This window comes from Hirundo rustica, chromosome Z (assembly GCF_015227805.2).
Source record: "Hirundo rustica isolate bHirRus1 chromosome Z, bHirRus1.pri.v3, whole genome shotgun sequence".
Taxonomy (NCBI): Eukaryota; Metazoa; Chordata; class Aves; order Passeriformes; family Hirundinidae; genus Hirundo; species Hirundo rustica.
The window spans coordinates 6,441,685-6,462,945 of NC_053488.1; the positions used below are offsets into that span (position 1 = coordinate 6,441,685).

Below are 21,261 nucleotides of genomic sequence, written 5' to 3' on the forward strand. Positions count from 1 at the left end.
CACAGTGGCAGGAACCTGTCCAGTCACAGTTTGAGCAAACATCAGCTTAAAATTGCAGAGCAGTTAAAGCAGAAAGGGCAGAGTGACAATAATATAAAATACAGTGGAATTATCTTCAAGTATTTCTTACAGTAATGAAAATTTAAGGAATAAAGTATGAATCATTTATTTGCTACCAAGACCTGAAGATCACAAGCTGACAATGAATACAGTTATGGTTGTTAATTACTGCTTAAAATAGACAAAAAGATTAGAGCCACAAACTGTACCAAGTATAATTCTTTATTTAGTAATTTAATATTCCTCCCTTTTCATTTCAATGCATTTTTATATGTCTGTCCTTCTGTAGACTCTTCATTTTGTTCTCCAGTTGAAAGAGCAAAGCTGGTTAATTTCTGGTGACATTTTGTAGCCATGTAGAGGCTGAAATACCTTTTTACACTTGGACTTGTTTATAAATCTGAATTCAGTGGATATCTCCCCAGCCACACAAGCCTGTAGGCTGGGTGATGAGATCCTATTCCTTCCCGTGGACTCCTTGAGTGGAGTTCATCCTGTTCCCAAGGGCCCAGAGGAGGACAGTGGAAAGTACCCTATAAATAGCTTTAAGCCATGTCAAACAGCTGGAGCAGTCTGTGCCTTCTTCACGTGTCTTCTACTCTCCCAGTCTACCACTGACTCCCATGGACTGTGATTGTGGCACAACCAAATCCTTCGGATTCAATGGCACGGGGAGTCTTTGTGTTACAGGCAAATCAAGTTTTGCCTGGACTTCGGTATAAGGCAGAAAGCTCAAAATCACAGCCTTCCAGTACACAGGAATTTCATTATAATGTTTGTGCCTTGAAACAGGGACTGGTGGTCCCTGGCAATTATTAGACACCAAAACCAGTGGAGGATGTTTGGAGCCATTCAGAAAAGCTCTTCAAAAAGTTAGCAAAAAAAAAAAAACAACCAAAAAAAAACCCCTTAAAAGCTTGTAAAGGAGCCACAGGGAATCACAGCTGCCACTTAAATTATATTAAAGGGCAATAAATTGAAACCAGTAAAAAAGAAATGTGTCCTTACAGGGTGCATTGTCAGCTTATGAAATTCACTGTAGCGGGAGGTCAGTGAAAGAAAGTCCATAGTTTGTTTTTTCCCAAAGCACTTTTTGGATCACTACCATGATGCTTCCAGTGCTGAGAGAAAAGGCTAATCAAACTTCATACTCCAAGGCACAAACTGCCTACGGGGGTCAGGAGAGAACGTCACCCTCAGAGACAGTGTATTAAGCATATTCTGCATTTTCCCTCTTGACCTTCGAAGGAGGGTAAGGATCTCTGCAGAATTGTTATATAACCTCCAAAGGCAAATTCTGTACAAATGCCTCTGGATCCCTTGCTCCTGGGGCGGGGGGGATTCTCTTCTGGCAGATTTCGATGCCTCTAAGAGCATAATTTTAGCTCCGAAAAATGCGTTTAAGCGTTAGCATTAATAAATGATGCAACATAAAGGTGCAGCAGCATTCTCAATCCTCAAAGACAGTCATGGGAGAAGCTGAAACAGGCAAATATTATTGGCAAATAAGTGAGGCAACCTCCCACCCACACCTTTGTACAACATCCCAGGTGGAAGACAAAGGCAGACTCATCTCTGCATGAGCCCCAGCTTTGAGAAGCGTGGGAAGGGAGATATCCTCCTACCAGTTTTTCTCCGAGGAGTATTAGTAAATCTCACAGAAGGCCTTGCATAACTATTCATAAAGTCCCTCAAGCACAGCTTAAATACAAGGATCCCCTGCTACATCCCAGGCAAGACCATCCCCTTTCACTCTTGCTGGAGCAAGACCATCCTCTTTGACTCTTGCTGCTATTCATGTTGCCACGAGGTGAAAAAAATTAAAACTGTTGTACCTCCTGTGCCCTTCCACCACACCACCACCTCTGTTTTTCTCTCCCAGTTCCATCGGTGCATGGGTGATGATTGGTCCATGGGGTTTAAAATGAGCCAGTAGGTTCCACGTCTGCTTCTCTGAGTTAAGGCATGGCTATCTGCTGCCCAATAAATTTTGGGTGGATCACATTCACTCACAAAGTCAAGCTGGCTCTCAGGCCCCAGGTCTCACCTCCCCTCCATGGCTGGATGAGATGGTGTGGCACGAGGTGTGGTCAGACACTTGACTGCGATTCATGTGTGCTCCCCTCTTTCAGAAAATAAAGTCTTTCACTGTGAGAAAGCTGAGTGGCAGAGCAGTTTTGAGCACCAACCCTGCCAATGTTCACAATGCCTCTGCTGAATTCACTGCCAGGGCAGTGTGGGCTTTAAAGGCTGCAGGATCAGGGTCTCTGTCTCTTTGTCTCCACTGTCCAAGCAGTAACTCTATTCCAGCCACCAAACAGCTGAGATAGCCTCAGACACCTATCAGCGACTTTACAGGTTGCTAATTTCCGAGGATTCCTCTCCCATTCACTTCTGTGGCATACGGATTTTTCCTGTGTTTATGACACACGTGAGGGAAAAAGTAAAAACCCTTTGTTCTCCCTTTCATCTCCATGCTGTAAGGCCACGCTTCCCAGACCAACCACCCTGCGCTCAGCCTTAAGGGCAGGTAAGAGGTGGTCATCTCCCTGCCAGAGCTTGTCCTAGAATGAAAGGGATCTTAATTCCAGCACTGAAAATTAAGATTTTGCTATTAGCTCTCATGTTAATAATTTAGAAAATACATGCCAAATCACTGCATCCTCTCAGTTCTCTCTGAATACAGCTGCAAACTGCATTAGGCATAAGAGTGAATGGATATATTTCAGGTGAAATATTTGTACTGAATTATTAGAGTAGTCTGTATTACAAAATTACTAATAAACATTGCTTCTGGCTCAATTTAGCCTGAACTCAGTGAACCTAGCCAGTGGTGAGAAATCAAAAACTCTGAAATACCTGATGAATGAATCTAACTAATCAAGAAGCCCTGCAGGAAGTAGATGCCAGGATTAATGAGCCAGTGGTTACACCATGCCATGCTGTTATTTCTTCACATAAATGCCCTCAGATGAGATTACCTTTGTCATGAAAAGGAGAAAAGGAAGGTTACATACTTTCAACTGACAGGTTAACTGCCATACCTCCATTACTGCAAGATACATTTTCATGTGCAGGGATTTTTATTCTGAAAAATGAAAATTTAAATACCACAACACAAATTAAACCACATTTTCATTTCTAAGAGCAGGGATCATTGCTGCTGGTACAATAATATAATCCATGCTGCAATGTTACCTGATCCCTTGCCTTGCACAAACTTTCTTCCCTTATTAGTAATTGCTCAGTGATTGCAATCTCCAGAAGCGGGTAAGAGCGGATTCTGCCTTCCATGGGGATTTAAGCAGAGGAAGAGAGGAGAGAGAGAGTGTCAAAGCATTTCATCAAGAGAGCAAATGAAAGGTTCAGTGACATTATCTCTATGTATATTCCTTAGACATTAGGGGTGATGTTGTGTTTAGAGGAAAGTAGAATTACATGAATATGTGCCGGCGTGGAAATGAATCCATACATAAGGACATAAATCTCAGTCTACTTACACACTGGGTGGAACAGCTTAAGGCTGAAATGCACCTTAACATAAGCAAATAAGCCCAGCTTGTAACAGCCCCAGCACCTGGTGTTACCCACTTAGTCAGTAATAGGCTAACTGTTATTCAGCATAACTATTCCCTCTCAATTTATACGGAATTCACTCATTTATTTTGATCACTTTATGTGCATGAAGCAAAGCTGTTCGTGTTGTTAGACAGAACTGGTTCGTGCAGTTTAATTTTTTTCTTTTAACATCAGCAAGATTGAGACTTTATAGTAAAATAATCCAAAGCATGCAGCAATATGTGAATGAGGCAGTCTCCTTCTTTCCTTCTTTCCTTCTTTCCTTCTTTCCTTCTTTCCTTCTTTCCTTCTTTCCTTCTTTCCTTCTTTCCTTCTTTCCTTCTTTCCTTCCTTCCTTCCTTCCTTCCTTCCTTCCTTCCTTCCTTCCTTCCTTCCTTCCTTCCTTCCTTCCTTCCTTCCTTCCTTCCTTCCTTCCTTCCTTCCTTCCTCCCACGTTAAACACATAAGAGCATCAGCTTAAATGTTTTATGCTGCAAAGCTTCAGTGGGTGCTAAGGGTACACATAATTTCAAAAATCTCCAGGACTCAGAACACAAGGATCTATTGCTATGGAAACAAATCAAATTTGTATCAAAGTTGCGTAGGATCAAAAAATCTTTGCTCATAACCAGGACTACAGTTGCATTAGAATACGGAGGAAATGATGGATGTTTTGGAAGCGAGCATTAAGCTGAAGGACCTTTGTAAGGCCCCTTTCACAGAGCTGCAATGTTCGGTGTCAAGAGTTGGATCTTACAGGTTGTGTCTCAATCCTCTGCCTCCGGCCAGAGAGAGCATTTTTCTCCACCATTAAAAGGCACATATTTTTTTAAGATCTTCCATACCACACTTTACGACATTCCTACATCATAAAGCTGTCTTGCTTATAGCAATATAAAGCAGCCGTAAAAATTATGTGCTTGTAAACAACCTTCCATACATTTGGGAGAAGGAGAGTGAGATTTGCACTCTTCTGCATGTAAGCGGAGAGACCTTTTGCCCTCCTGGCAGGCCACACCACAGGGAAGAGAACACGGTGGAACTGGGAGGACCAAGGGACATCCCAGCTGGCTGCTGCTCCCCTTGGCCCACGCAGGGGATAATCCCCTGTTGGATAGGGAAGCTGGAGCTGCTCTAACCAGCTCTGCTCCCAAAGCGCCCCGTGCGCCCACCCTGCCTGCGATGGCTGAACCAAACTGATCACAGACTTCGGTCTCAGAGATAAATCTGGCTGCAGAGGGGCAGCTGCTCTGCCCTAGGCTGCACTAGGGACCAGAGGCAAGGCTGGAAGGAGAGACAGAGCGCGGTGACTTCTTTTCCCAAGTGCTGCTGTGGCACGGATTGTGGTGTGGGACCTGCCTTCCCTATCCTAGGCTACCTGAGGTGGAGCACCCTGGGTTGTTTCAGCACCTGCAGGAGCAGACTCCTGCAGAAGGGCGTAGGGCTGTTTCCTCAGGTGACTCCCAGAGGACTCACTTGTGGTCTGGATCACCAATAATTTATTCTGCTTTTATTTCTCTTTTAAATTAGATATGCATATGTAATATGCACTTTGGAGCGGGCAAGGACCCTTCTGCGGGTGCCTACGGAGTCGGGCACTCTCAGGTGTGTAATTAAGAGGTGCGTAATTGACGTACAAGGAGACGAGATCTCAGTGTATTGCATAAAAGGCAAGGGCGAGGGGGGGAAGAAGGAAAAAAGAAGCCCACACCTGGCTGTATGATGCTTGACCGTGTACTGCATTTATTTTTTCCCCACCATATCAAAGTTTGCGCGGGAGTAAAGCAGGGCTTCTCTCTTCCACGGGGCTCTCTCTTGCCAGCAGCCGTGTCCTCATTTCACATTCCGAAATACAAATCATCCCTCTGCTGCCTGCCTGCCCTGGCCTCCCGCTGACCCACTCTCCTCCATCCCTTGCCCCTGCCCCGCTTCACCACAGAGCTACTTGTTACTCGCAGTTTAAAGGCCAACCACACGGAAAGATTAACAAAAGTTTATTAATCATGAAGTATTAAAATTGTGACAAGTGAAAGGCATCAATGCAAAGTTAAGCAAGCAAACTATCCCCAAACTTGTGACAAAGGACTCAGTGAATACCACAGAAGGAAGTCCTGTCTTTTTTTTTTTTTCTTTTTTTTTTTTTTTTGCCTGCAGTTGAAGACACCTCTCATATCTCACACGCCACATCAAAATCTATAATTCTTCATATCACATACTGAAAATGATTTTATTTATCCATTCACATTAACTTGATATAAACGTGTCCGGAAAAGTCAAGTAATATGTTTTATATTAGCTCAAACATTTATTAAGTAACCCAAAATTCAATAAATAAGCACAGACAATAAGTTAAAACATATCACGAATCGACCAGTATGTAACAAGAATGCTTTATCTACACAAAACATCCTATTTCACATCGTTTGTTCATTCCTCCAGCGGCCCTGCCCTGCGGCGGGGTGACCGGCACATGCAGGCGGGCGGGCCGCGGGGCCGAGCCGGGCCGGGCCGAGCCGGGCCAGGCGGGGCGGGGGGCGCGGCGGCGCCTCCGCCGGCGCTGCGGAGGGACAATAGCAGCAGGAACGTAAATAAATGCGTAAATAAAGGTAGGGAGGATCGGCAACTCAACTGTCACGAAATCAAAGATCCGAAAAAGGGAAGCGCTCTTGCGCGCTTTTTTCTTCCCCCTTTTATCCCCTTTGTTTTTTACAAAAAGAAGCTTTTAATTATTTTTTTCCTTTTATTTTCATTTTTTTTTCTTTTTTTTTTTTTTTTTAATTTAACCCATCAAATTCGCTGTCGCTCATCAATGCTTAATCAAAACGGATTTGATTCTCTCTGGGGTCTCCGTGCCTTTTGGCGAACCCGCCCGGCCGCACCCCCCGACGGCGCCCTCGCTGCGGAAGGAGCCGGCGGCAGGTCGCCGCTCTTAAATAAACCGTAAAAATTATGAAAACGGAAACAACAGAAAACAAACAAACAAACGAACAACAACAACAAAAAAAAAGGCATTTCTTTGCAAAGCCAAAGCCGGACGGGCGGACGGCGGGAGAGCCGGGCGGTGGTGAGGGCGGGAGGCAGAGCCGGGCTCGGGGCGGCCGCGGTTCCTGCCGCCGCCGGGCGGGGCGGACCGCGGGGCAGCGGGGGGCGCGGGAGACGCGCGGGGGGCAGAGGGGGCTCGGGCAGGGTCGGGGGTGTTTCTCGGCCCACAAACCAGTCTGTCGGTGTCTGATTTCAGATCCTGAGTCGACTCCCTGGTAAGTCGGGTGGGGGAAGGCGGGGAGGGGGGGAGCCGCGGGGCGAGGCGGGGGGCGCGGGGCGAGGCGGCGGCGGCGGGGGCGGCGGGGAGGGGGGCGAGGCGAGGCGCCGGCCATTAGGTGAAACTCATGGAGACTGTGTGCTCTAGTGCTTTGCGGCGGAGGGAGGCGATGCTGGTTCCCCGCCACACGTCGCTGCTGTCCGGGGAGCTGCAGAGCTGCGGCGAGCCCGTCACGTTGCTGGGGCCGGGCAGGGAGGCGGGCACCATGCCGGGGAAGGCGGGCTGGTAGAGGTGGGACTGCAGCCCGGCGCCGTTGGAGCCCGCCAGGCTGTTGGAGAGCCCCATGGAGTTGGGCGGCGGGCCGGCCGCCAGGCTGCACTGGGACAGCGATTGCGCCATGGCTTGCTGCCGTCCCAGCGCCGGCGGCAGCGGCAGCTGCGACACGCCGGGCATGGCGGCGGCGGCCCAGCGCGTATCGTTGGCGTGGAAGGAGCACAGGCTGTCCCCCATGGCGGCGGCGGCGGCGGCGGCGGCCGAGGGGAACTGCGGCAGCCCCGGCGTCGGCAGCAGCGTGCCCGGGGCGCGGAACACGTTCGTGGTCTTCTTGCGCTTCTTCCACTTGGCGCGGCGGTTCTGGAACCAAACCTGCGGGCGGGCGGGCAAGCGACACGCTCCGTTAGCCACCGCCGACCCCCGCCCCGGGCCTCGCCCCCGCCCGCCACGGCCGCGGCCCCACGCCCGCAGAACCACGCGCGTCCCTGCCACGGGCTGACGAAACCGCTGCTGGAACTTTTTTTTTTTTTTTTTTTTTTTTTTAAATGTAAAGAAAGCGATCGATTTGTCCGTCCTGGGCGAGACACTCCAGGAGAGGAGCCTGGCCTCCCCACGGGGTAAAAAAACCAAAACTCCAGGAGAGGAGCCATGGGGTAAAAAGAAAAATAAATCCAGGAGAGAAGCCTGGCCTCCCCACGGGGTAAAAAACAAAACAAAACAAAAACAAACAAACAAACAAAAAAAATCCAGGAGAGGAGGCTGGCCTCCCCACGGGGTAAAAACAAAACAAAACAAACAAATAAAAAAATATTCCAGGAGAGAAGTCTGGCTTCCCCGGGGGTTAAAAACAGAACTCCAGGAGAGGAGCCTGGCCTCCCCACGGGGTAAAAAACCAAAAATTCCAGGAGAAGAGCCTGGCCTCCCCACGGGGTAAAAAACCCCAAAAATTCCAGGAGAAGAGCCTGGCCTCCCCACGGGGTGAAAAACAAAGCAGAACAAAACACAACAACAACAAAACACCACCACCGCCAAAGAGCAGCCTACGGCTGTGGCCCCCGCGCCAGGGAAGCGCGGCGGGCGGAGAGCTCTGCCCCGGGCCCGGCCACCGGGGCCCGGCCGGAAAACCCTCGCACCAAACCGCCCGCGTCTGCGTTTAAAATAAATAAATAAATAAATAAAGCCCCAAAACAAAACAAAACCGAGCCTACGATAACAAAAGCAGAGGTGGTTAAGGTGAGTGGGCGCCCGCGGTGGCACCGCGGCAGGGATGGCTTAGTGGTACTTTGCCACACCGCGGCAGAAAGCAACCGAGACAGTCGTGAGCCGGGAGAAAGCGCGTCCGCCTGAAATCCGCCGGAGCGCCGTGCCCCGGGCTGCCGGATTCCAGCGTCTCAGGCTCCACAGAGGGGCTGAGAAAGGCGGACGCCCATTAGCGGGAATGAAGGGCCATGAGGGAGCTAAATATTACACGAATAATCGAAAAAAATCGCGTTCAATTATGTATTAGGGTTAATAGTCAAATTGCGGCTACGAAATCTTGTTATGTTTCATGGTTTGCCGGTGGTGTAAAGAATCTCCATCAGGTCTGATCGCCTAAGTTCATAGCTACGCTGCATATGCTTTTAAAATGTGAATGTTTCCAGTTGAAAACTGGTGCATGACAGATTAAAATGCAAGGAAAACCTGGGGGAGATTTTGAAAATGCACACATGACAACTCTAGAAATATATTAACCATGAGCATTTGGCAACTTTGAACTCCTTTTAAAATGCAACTAGCCCCAGAAAATTATTAATACAACAGTGAGAATCTAATGGAGGTTGGAATCTAAAAACCTACCTTGATGATATCTGCTGTTACAGTAATATAGACATACTGTAAATGTATTTTAAAATATATAGCCCATTTAATTCCCCAGCTATAAACGGGTGAGAGAGAGTGAAAGCGATAGAGAGAAAAGGGAGACAATATCACTTTTGTTTTTCTTCACTTTTTAAAAAATTATCTCTTTTCCCTTTTTTTTTTTTTTTTTTTTTTTTTTTTTTTAAGAAGCCGAAGCTTTATGAAGATCTCATTGGAATCCAGCAGATGATTAATGTGAAGATTTGGTAGGAAATCTGGAGAGCTGTATTAAAGCTCAGATCTCAGGTTCATTTCGATCAGCCAGCCGTGAACTCTGGGCCGAATTCATTACACTTTAATAGTGCTGGGAGAGGAAGAAAATGCAATTTCTCATTCCATTAGAAAACTAGAAAATACTCTCAGCTTGTCCCCTATTAAGATGTGGCAGGTGACGGGACCATTGTGGGGGACACGGTCAATGGAATTACAGCACATTATTTTTGTTCATATAAAATATTGGAAGGCAAGCCTGACTGTGCAGAAGTTATTTCACTGATTTAGTTTTTATGTAAATAAAATATTGAAAGTTAATTAATCCGTGCTAGAGACTAATGATTATGCTTATTATATTGCATTTGATCGCGTAATTTGCATGATTCTCGCATTGCTGCTTAATAAGCCATTCCAGGTTATAAATAATTCTGAAATTGGTTTCTAATAATGGCATGCTATAAAAAGAATCGTTTTATTACAGCAGCTTGAAAAGCGGAGCAATATCAGATGTGGAATTGGACTCCCGTTTAAGCATCAGCCAGTTTTATAATTATTTAAATGTATCATATACATTAAATACAGATCTAAAATGGGGAAAGCGGTGATTTATCCTAGCATCTAAAACCCTTAAAAACATATACAGCCGCTATAAATTAAGTATTTGGAGCATTCCTTAATCAGTGTGGGGCCCATGCACTGAAAGGAACGTGTAGGCTATCTGTTAACTATAAAGAAAACTGTAAAGTACTCGTATAAGAACATAAACTAATTATTATTTAATTTAAATTTGATCAAGGACCAGTGATACATCGGATTGTGAAGTAAATATATTAAATTTTTTTTTGCCTTAGATTACATAATGTTAATCATTTTGAAGTGTTAATTAAGAAGGTTATGTTGATCTGATTACTTTTTAAATTACAGAACATTATTGTAAAAAAAAATTAAATTGACACTCTATTAAACTGTTTTTATCAGCAGTCTCGAGCTATTAGCATGGGTTTAAGATTATGCCAAGGCCATTAAAACACTTTGTCTTTCTTCCTACGAATTTCTTTGATGTGCTGTTAGAAAATAACTATTTCCATTTTATATTTTACTTCATTTACCACACTCCTAATATTGAAATTGGTATCATTAACCTTTGGGAAACCCAATAAAGTTTAATAGACCTCGTTTTCTTTCTTTCTTTCTTTTTTTTTATTCTTTTTTTTTTTCCCCATAGAGTCAGTTGTCCAATTATATTTTATTTGTGAATCTAATTTCTCTTTTAATTTAAACTAATTATAGTTCTGTGCAGGCTGAGTAAAATTGTTTTACTTTTTAAAACCAGACGTGCTTTTCCTGTCACGTTCAAAGAACGGAATCTGTTTTCCTTCATAAAACGTTCATTTAGGGATTTCTCTCGACGTGTCTTTATTTAGCTGAGGAGCCCGTGCTTGCCGGGAGGGATTTTGAACAGTGACTGCGCTAAAGTGCTCCGGCAGCGGCAGTCCCGGCACACTGTACTTAGCCGGGATGCGCATCCCACAAGTGCTTCTATTGTGCAGGCTTCCATTCCTCGCAATGGACCCGCCTAGAAAGTCGCTAAAATAACCTTTAAAAAATAAAAATAAAAATAAAATCTGCGTCTGGGCAGTCTGGCGCTTGGAACCTTCTCCCCCTTTGCCAAATTTCGTTTACATTGATTTGCCTAAATAGTTTCCTACTGTCCTGTGTGCATAAATATGTATATGTCTATCTACATATCTATATATATATATATAGATATATGTATTTTAGAGAACAAAGTGCGCCCTGGATGTTGAAGTTACTCACTACCCCCGCAACCAGTAAAAGCCGGTATGGGGAATCTCCGAGTCCGAGCACAACTGGCTTTTATCGAAGCGCCTTTCCACGAGCCGGTACGCCTTCCCCCGCGCCCCACCTCGGCTCTCGGGGCGGTGGGCTCTGGCAGCCGCCCCTTCCCGGCGGTGCCGCGGCCGTGTCGCTGTCAGCACCCCGGACAGCGGCCCCGCGGCCGCCCCCGGGCCCCGCTCCGGTGGGAAAGGGCTGATTCCCGAGGGTTCGGCTCGACCCTTAGCGCCGGGCTATGGCGAGGACTGAGACCGTTCTTCTCGGGCTGTCCCTCCCCGCACTCCTTCCAGCCGTGGAGCTGAGGGAAGCTCAGCCCGCCACCCGCTCAGGACCACGGCGCTGCGGGTGGGTAGGACAGAGGACAAGGGGACACCCCAAGGTGACACTTTTCGCGGAAAGGGGAGCGACGCATGTCTGATTTCGAGGCTTTCTGACCAAACTGTTGCTTTCAGGGGTGGGTCGTTTACCCCGCCGTCGGGCCGCGGTTTGTGGCACCCACCCCCCTCCCCGTTGTTCCTGGCCTTGCCGCCGGCCGGCCGTGCCGCCGTCGGTGTCACCGGGGAAGGGGCAGGCACTGCGCGGGGGCGGCTTTTCATACCTGCACCCGGGACTCGGTGAGACCGATGCGCAGGGCCAGCTCCTCCCGCATGAAGATGTCCGGGTAGTGAGTCTTGGCGAAGCTCCTCTCCAGCTCGTTGAGCTGCGCCGGCGTGAAGCGAGTGCGGTGCCGCTTCTGCTTCTGCTGACCCTGCTGCTGCCCGGCCTGGCTGGAGTTCTGGCCGCCCTGCTGGCCTTGCTGCTTGTCAGGGTCTTTGGCGCTGACGGCTAGGGAGCTGGGGTTGGATCCCACCGTGGTGATGTCCTCCCCCGGCAGCAGGGTGGTCCCTTCCACCGTGTCCGAGTTGGGAGCCATGTCTCCCGGGTGTCCCCCCGGATCCGAGCCCCCTACGCCCAGCCGACACTTCACCGCCTCCCGGTGTCCCAGCAGCTCGGCCGCGTCTTTCATCCCTGCAGAAGCAAAGGAGCGGCAGTCATTCGGCTGGAGCTGAGCGTGGATCCGTCAGAGCCCCTCTCCAGCGCACCGAACTGGCGAGAGACATCCGGACACCGCCAGCGCTTCCGCCCCGCCGTTCCCCGGCCGGCCGCCCGCCAGACCCGCAGCCCTGCTCGGCTTCACGACACGCAGAGACCCCGGCCCGGCGCGACCCGGGCAGAGGAGAGAAAACTTTACATCGAGCAGCTCCTCTTCCTGCTAAAATAACCAGCTCCCTTCCCGGCCTCCCCTTGCAAGACCAAGGGAAGGGAAGAGGAGGAGAGCAAGTTTTCACTGGGTTCAACTTGGGTTTTCCAGCGGAGCTGGTAAAAGAAAGAGACGGAGAGAAAGAAATAAGGCTCGAACCGCCCTGTTGCCGGGAGCATTTACCTCCCCGACAGATGCGCGGGGACTTCGGTCAGTTTAGCCGATCTTTCCCCTCTCCTCCCTCCACTTCTCTGAACAAACTCATGAATAAGCATGAATAGATAGATACAGATATTTCTCCCACCCCCCCCCCTTTTTTTTTTTTAGAATTTATTTAAAGAAAAGAAGGAGGGAGAAAAGCAAAGGGGGGAGCAAGAAAAGGCCACATAGAACTCCGTAAACACCATCGAGCTCATCTGTCCTAAAATAATAATCATCATCATAATAATATGTAGGTATGTATATAAAACCGGGGAGAGAAAAATCAAATGATCCACACTCGCTGTAGATCTACATACTCCGTAGGTCTCACTCTCTTCTTTTTTTTTTATGTTAAATCAAATTAAACTTTAATACAGTACAATTACTTTTAAAGGAATTAGCCCATTTAGAACGCATTAAGGTAAAATAAGGAACAAATTGTCAATTTCCTGCCCCGGCTTCCTCCCCGCTCGCCGCCGCCGCCGGTGCAGCCGCCGCGGGGCGGGGGGGTGCCGGGGGAAACTCACCGAGACGGGCGTCCAGGAGGTCGGCGTGAGACAGCATCGCGCACCGCTCCAGGGCGAAGGCTGTTCCCCCCCAAATTTTAGCGGCCTTAAGTTATTTAAAATAGATATAAGATATGATATATATATATATATGTATATATATATATATAGATCGTCTAAATGAAAGAAAATTCGGTGTGTGGTTAAAAAGGGGGTCTCTTGCATTATAATGTCCTTTAGAGAGACGGGGAGGTGCTTAACACTTCAATGAACCCGTGAGCAGCTCGGCGCGGGGACCAATCAGGAGGGCAGCCTGCAAATGTCAGCGCCCGGAGCGCCCCGCTCCGCCCGCCCGCCGCCCGCCCGCCGCCGCCGCCCCGGCCTCCCGCCGCCCCGGCCCGGCCGGGCCCGGCCCGGCCCGGCCCGGCCCGGCCCGGCCCGCAGCGCGCCCGCGCTCCCTCGCCCTGCTCCGCTCGCCTCGGCCGCCCGCCTTCTCCTTCCTCTCCTTCTCTTCCAAACGCACATTTGCCACACTCGTCCGCTCCGGGTCGCCCCTGATTTATCGGCTTTTATTGTTTTTGATGCCTCCTCGGAGCGCACCCTCTCACCCGATCAGCCTCCCGAGGGTCTGGCAGGCTCAGAGCCCACCGAGGGCTGCGAGCGGGGGAGACGGGCGGCGCGGGGTCGGGCAGCAGCGGGGAGCCGGGAGCTGGCCGGCAGCCCCGGGGAACCGGGAGCGGCGGGGGAAAGCGCGGCCCGGCTCTCAGACCACGCGAGCCCCGACGGCTGCTGGGCGTCGAGGAGAGAAAAACTTGCCCGTGTTCTCGCAGCGGGCTGTGCTGCACAGGCTCGCCGGGCCCCCGGGGCTGCCCGCCGCCTCGGCCCGGCCCCGCTCGGTGCCGAGGCAGAGCGCAGCGAGCAGCAAGGGAGCCCAGCATCGTGCAACCCGGCCTCCCGGGGAGCTCTGCCTCCCCGCCGGGGTTTAAACGCCCGTAAGCCCCATTTTCCGGGTAAAGTTCCCAAGTTCGGCTAGCCTACAAACTCAACTTAAAGCAGTAAATAAAGTTAAATGCTTTTTTATTTTCCTCTTGAATATGTTAAACTACTTGAACAATTTAAAGTGCTTTGCAGAAGTGAAGCGAACCATTTCTAATGTTCTGATTTTTCAAAGCCAGCCAACAACAAAGTTTAGATTAGTAATATATTTCTAACCAGAGTAATTTTCAAGATCATTAGGCATTTATGTAATTAGTGCCAAATCTATAAGCTTTTATTACGATTATTAGAGTAAAATCAGTATAAATTTGTACTAATTTACTACTGTTTAGACTTGGCTGTCAAGCCAAGAGGTTCTTATTGTAAATGATAACTGAGGAAATTAAGTGCAAAATTCTGTACCATTTCTGATCCGCTCCTAAACAATCCGTTTCAATTGTATTTGTAGCAGAACATAATGCCCTTTTAAAGTTATTTGACTTGTATTTTTATTTGCAAAACAAGAAAAATACCCTCTACCCTGGCACAATGAAAACTGATATTTACTACTTCCAGCTTGATTAACATTGATTTTTAATTCAAAAGTGATGCAATTAAGATTATTCATTTAGTGCAAATAAAGCTTCCACCAAAAAGCGAGCCCAGTGAAGTCTATGTTAAATAATACGGAGCCAATGGCTTTTTTTTTTTTTTTTTTTTTTTTCCTTTCTCCATCCAATTGACTTACACGAAACATTGTAAATACTGCATGCGAACAGATGCAAGAGTGGTTTTGTTTGCAGCTCAGATGTGCAGGGGTTTCGGCAGGGACTGAAGGAGACAAAGGAACCGGCCGACCGATCTCTAGGGCAGTTTTGCTGCCTTTTTTTATCCCTCCTCCCAGCTCAGGCTACATTGATTCAATTCAGCTCTCGAGACTTCGGGCTGTTGCGAAGAACCTGGGCGCTCGGGAACTGCCGCGCAGAGCAGGGAGAGAGATCCAGAGCCGGGCCACAATTTAGCCGGAGACAGAGAGAGAAAGGAAGGAGATGGAGGTGGGGTGGGAGTTTCGGGATTATTTTTTCCCCTGCCCCGGCTGGATGGGTGACTGCGGAGATAGCACATCTGCTGCGCGTTTTTTCCTTCGAAAATTATTCTCTGGGTGTGCAGCCGTAGGGCGGGAGGGGAAGACCCCGGCGGTGGAAGTTACCGGGAGGAGCCCCGCAGCCCGCTGCCGGGCGTCGGGACCCGCGGAGCGGAGCCGGAGGAGTCGCTGGGGAGACGGGCCGGCGGCGAGGGGCCTTTCGCGGCCGCGGGAGCCTGGCCCTGCCCGGGCCGGGGTGAGGCGGGCGGTCAGGGGCCGGCCGGCGCGTCTGGGGATCAGTTTTAGCTGTACGTGTCGGCACAAGCGTGCGGGCGGCCCGAGGTGCCCGCGGTCGGCTTCTGCCGAGCGCGCCGTGGGCAGGGCGGCAAGGCGTGCGTGTGCATCTATTCCGTGTTGTTGTATGTTTCAGGTCGATAAATAAATGTGTAATAGTTAATGTGCAGACACATCAGAGTAATAACAATGGGATGAAATCAAAGGATTATCAATCTCTGTTAGTAACTGCTGAATAACAATGTTGCGGTGTGATTGATAGCGCGCTTCATTTTATGACTTTTCTATTGCTCTTGATTTTTATAGCAGTATAAACAAACTAAATCATTTCTTCCAAGACTTCAGATCGCAATCGTCTTAAGGGAAGGGGGGAAATCAGAGAAGGAAGTCTGTGGGAGAGAAAAGAGCGGACTGGTCTGACACTTACGCGTGTCATAAAGAAAATGACAATGGGGCACATGTAAAATACCCTAATCACATTCCGCGTTCGCGCACTCCTGTTTTGTCAAGTGCCCGAATTCACCTGGGCAGCGTCGGAGATGTATTTACAAGGATTTTATTCCCCGTCATCTTTCCGTTTTCCCAGTGTAGCCAAAAAACTGCCAGTCAACTCCATTCCCTGTTACAATTTACGGTATTCCCCACATGATCATAGGAACTGAAGTTCCTAACAAGGAAAGGCTTTAGCACAATGGCCAAAAATCTTCAGAGTGACACGAGTGTCTTCAGAAATCACTTCAGAGCAAAGTAAAAGGATTTTCTATGACGGATCCAGTGATTTTTCCTCAATAAATAGGTTTTAGATTGTTACACACACGTAGAACTGGAACAAAGGGCAGTACCAGAAAATATATTGGTTGCCCCTAATAAAATTTATTTAGACAGTTTATTTCTCATAAAAAATAGAGATTGAATTTCGTACAGAAGCGCCTGCCAAGAGGCCAGGCACTGGGAGATCATCTCCCCCCGCACCTTCCTTTGCCTTTCTTTCCTTTCCCGTCCCATCCCTTCCTTTCCCTGCCCTGCCCGGCGGAGCCCGGCGGGCCCGATCCCGGGGTCCGGGCCGGGGCCGGCTCTGCCCTCCCCTGGGGGCCCCCCGCCCACACCGGCCGATCCGCCCGGGCGAGGGCCGCGGGAGCGGGGCGTGCCGCGTTTGGGAGTAATATAACCCTAATTCTCCAGCGCTGTGACCCTGGTAAGAAAGGGTAGAGAACTTTCCAACCCCCAGAGCTCCCCCTCTCCTCTCCCCGCTAAACTCGAGCCCTGATTGAATGAGGCCGTAATATAAACAAGTGTATTTAACCAATTCTGCTCTGATTTAGAAACAGAACCTTCTTTTATCAGAATAATTATATTTGGAGCGAGAAACACAGTAAAATAAGGTTAAACTGCTAAAGTCAGCGGGGTGGCTTGGCATAAATGGCTGATAAGATTTGTAATTTGATATTTTATTTATGTATTTCTTGAGCATCCATCCAGCTGGCTGCTGTATGCAGAGCACCGTAATTGGTTTTTACACGTAGCAACGCTCATAGCGTTTTCCAAAGCAACTTTTGGTTGGGGGCTTGTTCGTGCGGAGTGGCTTGTGGGTTTTGTTGTGTTGGGTTTTTTTCTTTTTCTTTCTTTTTTTTTTTTCCCTCTCTCTCCTAATATTATTTTTTTTCCTTTTTATTTCCAGACAGAAGTGCTGAAATATCGGATATTATTATTCACATTCCCGGTGTTCAGTGCTGCATTGTAACATTGTTCGCTTTAATGAGAAGCGCCTCCCTCAATAATTAACGACCTCACATTTCCCTATTTTCTTGCCTGATGAAAAGAATCAATTTTAATCCATTGTAAATTACACCTATGCTTTTGAGTGTTATTTGCTTACTTTTCCACATCGACATACCCTAAACACAAATGACAAATCAAACTATATCCTTTCGTTAGGGGTAATTTGGAGTTAAGAAATGGAAAAGCATAAACACGTGTTTTCATTTCAATCAACCCTCTTGAAAATATGACTTCTTTGGAAACGAAGGACAAGGCTGCCAGGAGCTACAGATCCCATTTTATACATTCTAGTCAGAGCTAAACGTGACGATCATCGCCGCTTTACGACATTATGCTGCATGCAGCATTTTGTCGCCGCTATAAATACACTTCTTTGAAAGCAACTTTATGAAGTTTAAAGGCATCCGAGGCAAGAACGCTCGCAGCTGATCAGAAACGAAGCCGTCAGGTGTCCCGAAAACTGCCTCCCTAAGGCCGGCAGGGAGAGCTCGGGCCGCCGGACACCTCACCCCAAACACTGTCCAGAACAGCATTTTCCCATTTTTTTAATCCATGTAAATATCTGCATCCGGCTACGGCGGAGCCAAAGGCAGCGCCTGCGACCGTCTCCTGGCAGGCAGGCTGCGGGCGATCTCTCGACAGCGAAGCGGTTACTTTGGATTGAAAGGATGGCTTCTATCAATTAATTTTAATCAGAGCGGTGACAACCAGTCTTTTATGGGGAAAAAGCTATTTTAATATAAAGGAATGCCTGACACCCCTGCCCGCTCTCAGCCGACCAGATGCAAACTCTTTACACACAAAAGTCACCTCCCCCTCTCCATCCAGCTTCGTACGCACGCATGTGTTATGTATGTATTGGCTTTTGACATAACATTAAGTGCATAAACTTAAAAATGCGGAGCCCAACCGTAACGCTCCGGGCTGTAGCTTTTCCAGTCGGACGGGAATTATTTGGGCTGCCCCAAAAGGAGAAGGGAACGCTGGTGTCAGTAATTTTCCAGGTACATCTCTGTTTAGGCAAACAGCACACTTTCGGGGAGACTTTTACTACTGAACCTTGAGGAATTTATTTAACACACACCTGCATTTTTTAAAAATCCCCACCCGCCAGGCGTAGCAATGACAAAATATACACCGGCGGCAAGGGTGGATGGAGCATTTAACTTTCCCCCCTTTTAAGGCCACAGTTTTAATCCTTTCAATTGCATAGGTGGTATATAGTAATAAGGAACATACATATTTTGTTTGTATGTGTTAAGTTGGCTGCTTTTCTGATTTCTATTTACTCAAGATAAATAATCATATATCAGTTATTCAGTTAGGTGACAAGTCTAGTAATTGGAATAAAAAGAAAACATCTCATCCTTATCTCTTCCTCTAACTAGATATAGCGCTAATAAGACTGCATCAATCTTATCTGGCAAATAAATAAAATAGACAAACAAACAAATTCGCCTCCAACAAGTTAATGTGGTGTATCTGAGTGGAAAGTAGATATTTTCACGCATTCTGGAGATGAGGAGTGACTTTTAATAAAATCACAAGAAAAACAAATGTAATTCTGTAAGCAATTTCAGAGCTCAGCCATCTCTCTCCCGCGCCGTTACTTAGCATTCTCCAGCCGTCCTAACCTTTTCTTTTAAAAACCAGTTAGTTCCAGAAATATGACTGTCACTCAATCTGGGACCTTTCGATCCACCTTCCTTTATTATTTGGGGGGCAATCCTAGAGGTAATATGGCTTATTTTACAAGGATGATTTTTGTTGACTTTTTTCTTTCCCTCCCTCTCCCTTTCCTTTCCCCTCTTGCCCGAGCGCGGCTAATTCGGGGCGTCTATATTCACTCAATTAGAGAAATCTAAAGAGAAAATCGATCTTCCATCTGCAGAAATGCCAGCTTAACAAATTAGATTCTTGTTTCGTGCAGGTGATTTGGTGACAGTCGGGGAATTAGAAGTAATAAGTTGTTGTGTTTGAGACCACCTCCTCGCCCCCGGCCCTCCGCCCTGCCCCCGGCCGGGCCGCGCCAGGGGAGCGCCGCGCCCGCGCCTCCTCCGCCGGCCGGGCGGGCGAGCCGCCGCCGCCACCGCATCTCCCGCTGTAATTAGTGCTGCTGCCCTCCATGTGGGCTCGATTAAACCGTGATTTAGCCGAAAGAAATATAATTATGGCTGCAAATAAAATAATCAGCATTGAAGAGCGATTTCCTTAATGAGATGGAGCGGTTGCACGTCACGGAGTAAAGGGGTCTCATTAGGAGGTGGTAATGAGGCTTGGGTGAATATTGGGAGTTACACAAAATATCTAAACTGCTGAGAACATCTAGCGCCGGCCTTGCGCTGGGGTTCCCGCTCACGGCCGGGCCCAGAGACCCCCGGGCCCTGCCGGTGTGTCTCAGCCGCCCCCGGCCGGGACACAGCGCGGTGCTGGGCTCCCCGCCGCCGCCGCGGACGGCGGAGGACGGGCATTCGCGGCCACCGCGCTCTGCCGGCCCGCCGGCAGCGCCTGGAGACGCGCGTTCCGGGTACGGCTCATTTGAAGAGCCGACAGCGCGGCCATTTTAACGGGAGGAGCAGCGGCAACGCCGGCGGCTGCCACCCGCTGCGGGCCCGCCCGGTGCTCCCGCCTGCCCCGACCATCGCCGCTCCTTCGCGGAGCGCGGCCGAGAGAGCTGCGCCCGGCGGCCAGGCGGGGAGCACAGGGCGAGAACTGCGAGGCCCCGAGCCGACTGACCAGCCCGCGGCCCGAACGGCGGAGTCGGAGACCGTGAATTATTCCCGATACGGCCAATTAGGGAAATGGATCCCGGCTCGCCCTCCGCGGAGCGCCTCAGGCGCGAAGCCGCCAAGATGGTGGCGCGGGCGGCCGCCTGCCGCGCATGCGCGGCGCGGGCAGCGGAGCAATGGCGGCGGGGCAGAGGCCCGGTGAGGGCCCAGCTTCGTGAGGGGCGGGCGCGGGCCCGGGCCCGGCGGGAGCGGAGCGCCGGCCTCCCCGGGAATAACCGGGAACCACCGGGAACACGCGCCGCGGCCCGCCGAAATTACGCGACGGTTCTGCTGTGTGGCGGAAGGAAACGCGTTGTTTTGTCTTCTTCCCCGCCCACCCCGCAGCTTTGTGTTCGGTTTTAAAGAGTGTAAAATGGGGCGCACGTTTTGGTGTTTTGTCGTCTAATCAAGAGAAAACGGGCTTGCATATGAAATACTAAAATGAAGGCCAGGGTATCTGTCATTCCCTGCTTATGCGCTCAGTAACTTAAGAAAGAGATGGAATCTACATTTTGTTCTCATTATCACTGAAAACATATCACTCTTCAGCCTGATGCCTGCAGTAGATATAAAGGTCAAGTTTCTTGATGAGGAACAAAGTCTGTGTGACATTAGCAAAAAATGCGGGGAGGCTGCGCTTGGCAGCGGGGGAGAGGAGAGCTGCAGGTGCACTGATGGCCCCTGGGCTGAAGACTTGTCCTGCTCTTGTACCATGGAGAGATGGGGCGTTTTTTTGTGGTGTTTTGTTATTGTTGTGTAGGTGTTTGTTGTTGTTGTTTTTCTGGCTACCTCCATGTTTTTATTGTAGCAGTGTTTGTAGTCTTAAGATGTTTACAACATAGGTGTGTGTGTATATATATATATATATAAATACAGATAGATGGGTATTCATGCACACATGCCAAACAGTGACGTTTGTCTCCCATTTTGGTATTTTGAGCAACAATGGAGTTGTACCGGCCAGACTCTAGTACAGGGTATCCTGTTGGCAGTACTTATATTTATGACCATAACCATGTTAGTTCTAAGGGGCAGTTATTTCTTTAGGCTGTCATTTGTTTGGCTGTTTTTCTTCTAGGAGAAAACATTTTTCGGTTTTGAATGCTCGGTTCTGTTGGTAGAAACTGCAGGTAATGTTTAGGAGGAAAAAAGGTAAGGATTATCAGGAGATTCTCTTACGGGTTAGAAAAAGGTAAATCTTTTCTCAACAAACGTTTTTTGAGGTTTTGGGTTTCACTTTCAGAACATTTCTACCATTTTCTACTATTGTTTGTTTAGTCTGTGTTCTCTTT

General features: G+C 48.7%; 1 protein-coding gene across 1 annotated transcript; it reads right to left on the reverse strand.

The window, feature by feature from the left end:
• Window positions 1–6,991: 6,991 nt before the first annotated feature.
• Window positions 6,992–13,676, reverse strand: OTP (orthopedia homeobox). The gene is made up of 4 exons (XM_040090686.1): window positions 13,670–13,676; window positions 13,091–13,175; window positions 11,721–12,130; window positions 6,992–7,522 (listed from the first exon to the last, which is right to left on the reverse strand). The coding sequence occupies exons 2-4, from the start codon at window positions 13,125–13,127 to the stop codon at window positions 6,992–6,994; spliced, it is 978 nt and encodes a 325-aa protein (XP_039946620.1). The 5' UTR covers window positions 13,128–13,175; window positions 13,670–13,676.
• Between the last annotated feature and the right edge of the window lie 7,585 nt (window positions 13,677–21,261).

What these genes read in the sequence shown, in the direction of transcription:
- OTP (XM_040090686.1), bottom strand. Translation starts at nt 13,127, where the DNA reads ATGCTGTCTCACGCCGACCTCCTGGACGCCCGTCTCG. An exon ending in CCTCCTGGACGCCCGTCTCG is followed by an intron (nt 12,131 to 13,090) that starts GTGAGTTTCCCC and finishes TTGCTTCTGCAG; the next exon opens with GGATGAAAGACGCGGCCGAG. An exon ending in TCACCGAGTCCCGGGTGCAG is followed by an intron (nt 7,523 to 11,720) that starts GTATGAAAAGCC and finishes GCCCGCCCGCAG; the next exon opens with GTTTGGTTCCAGAACCGCCG.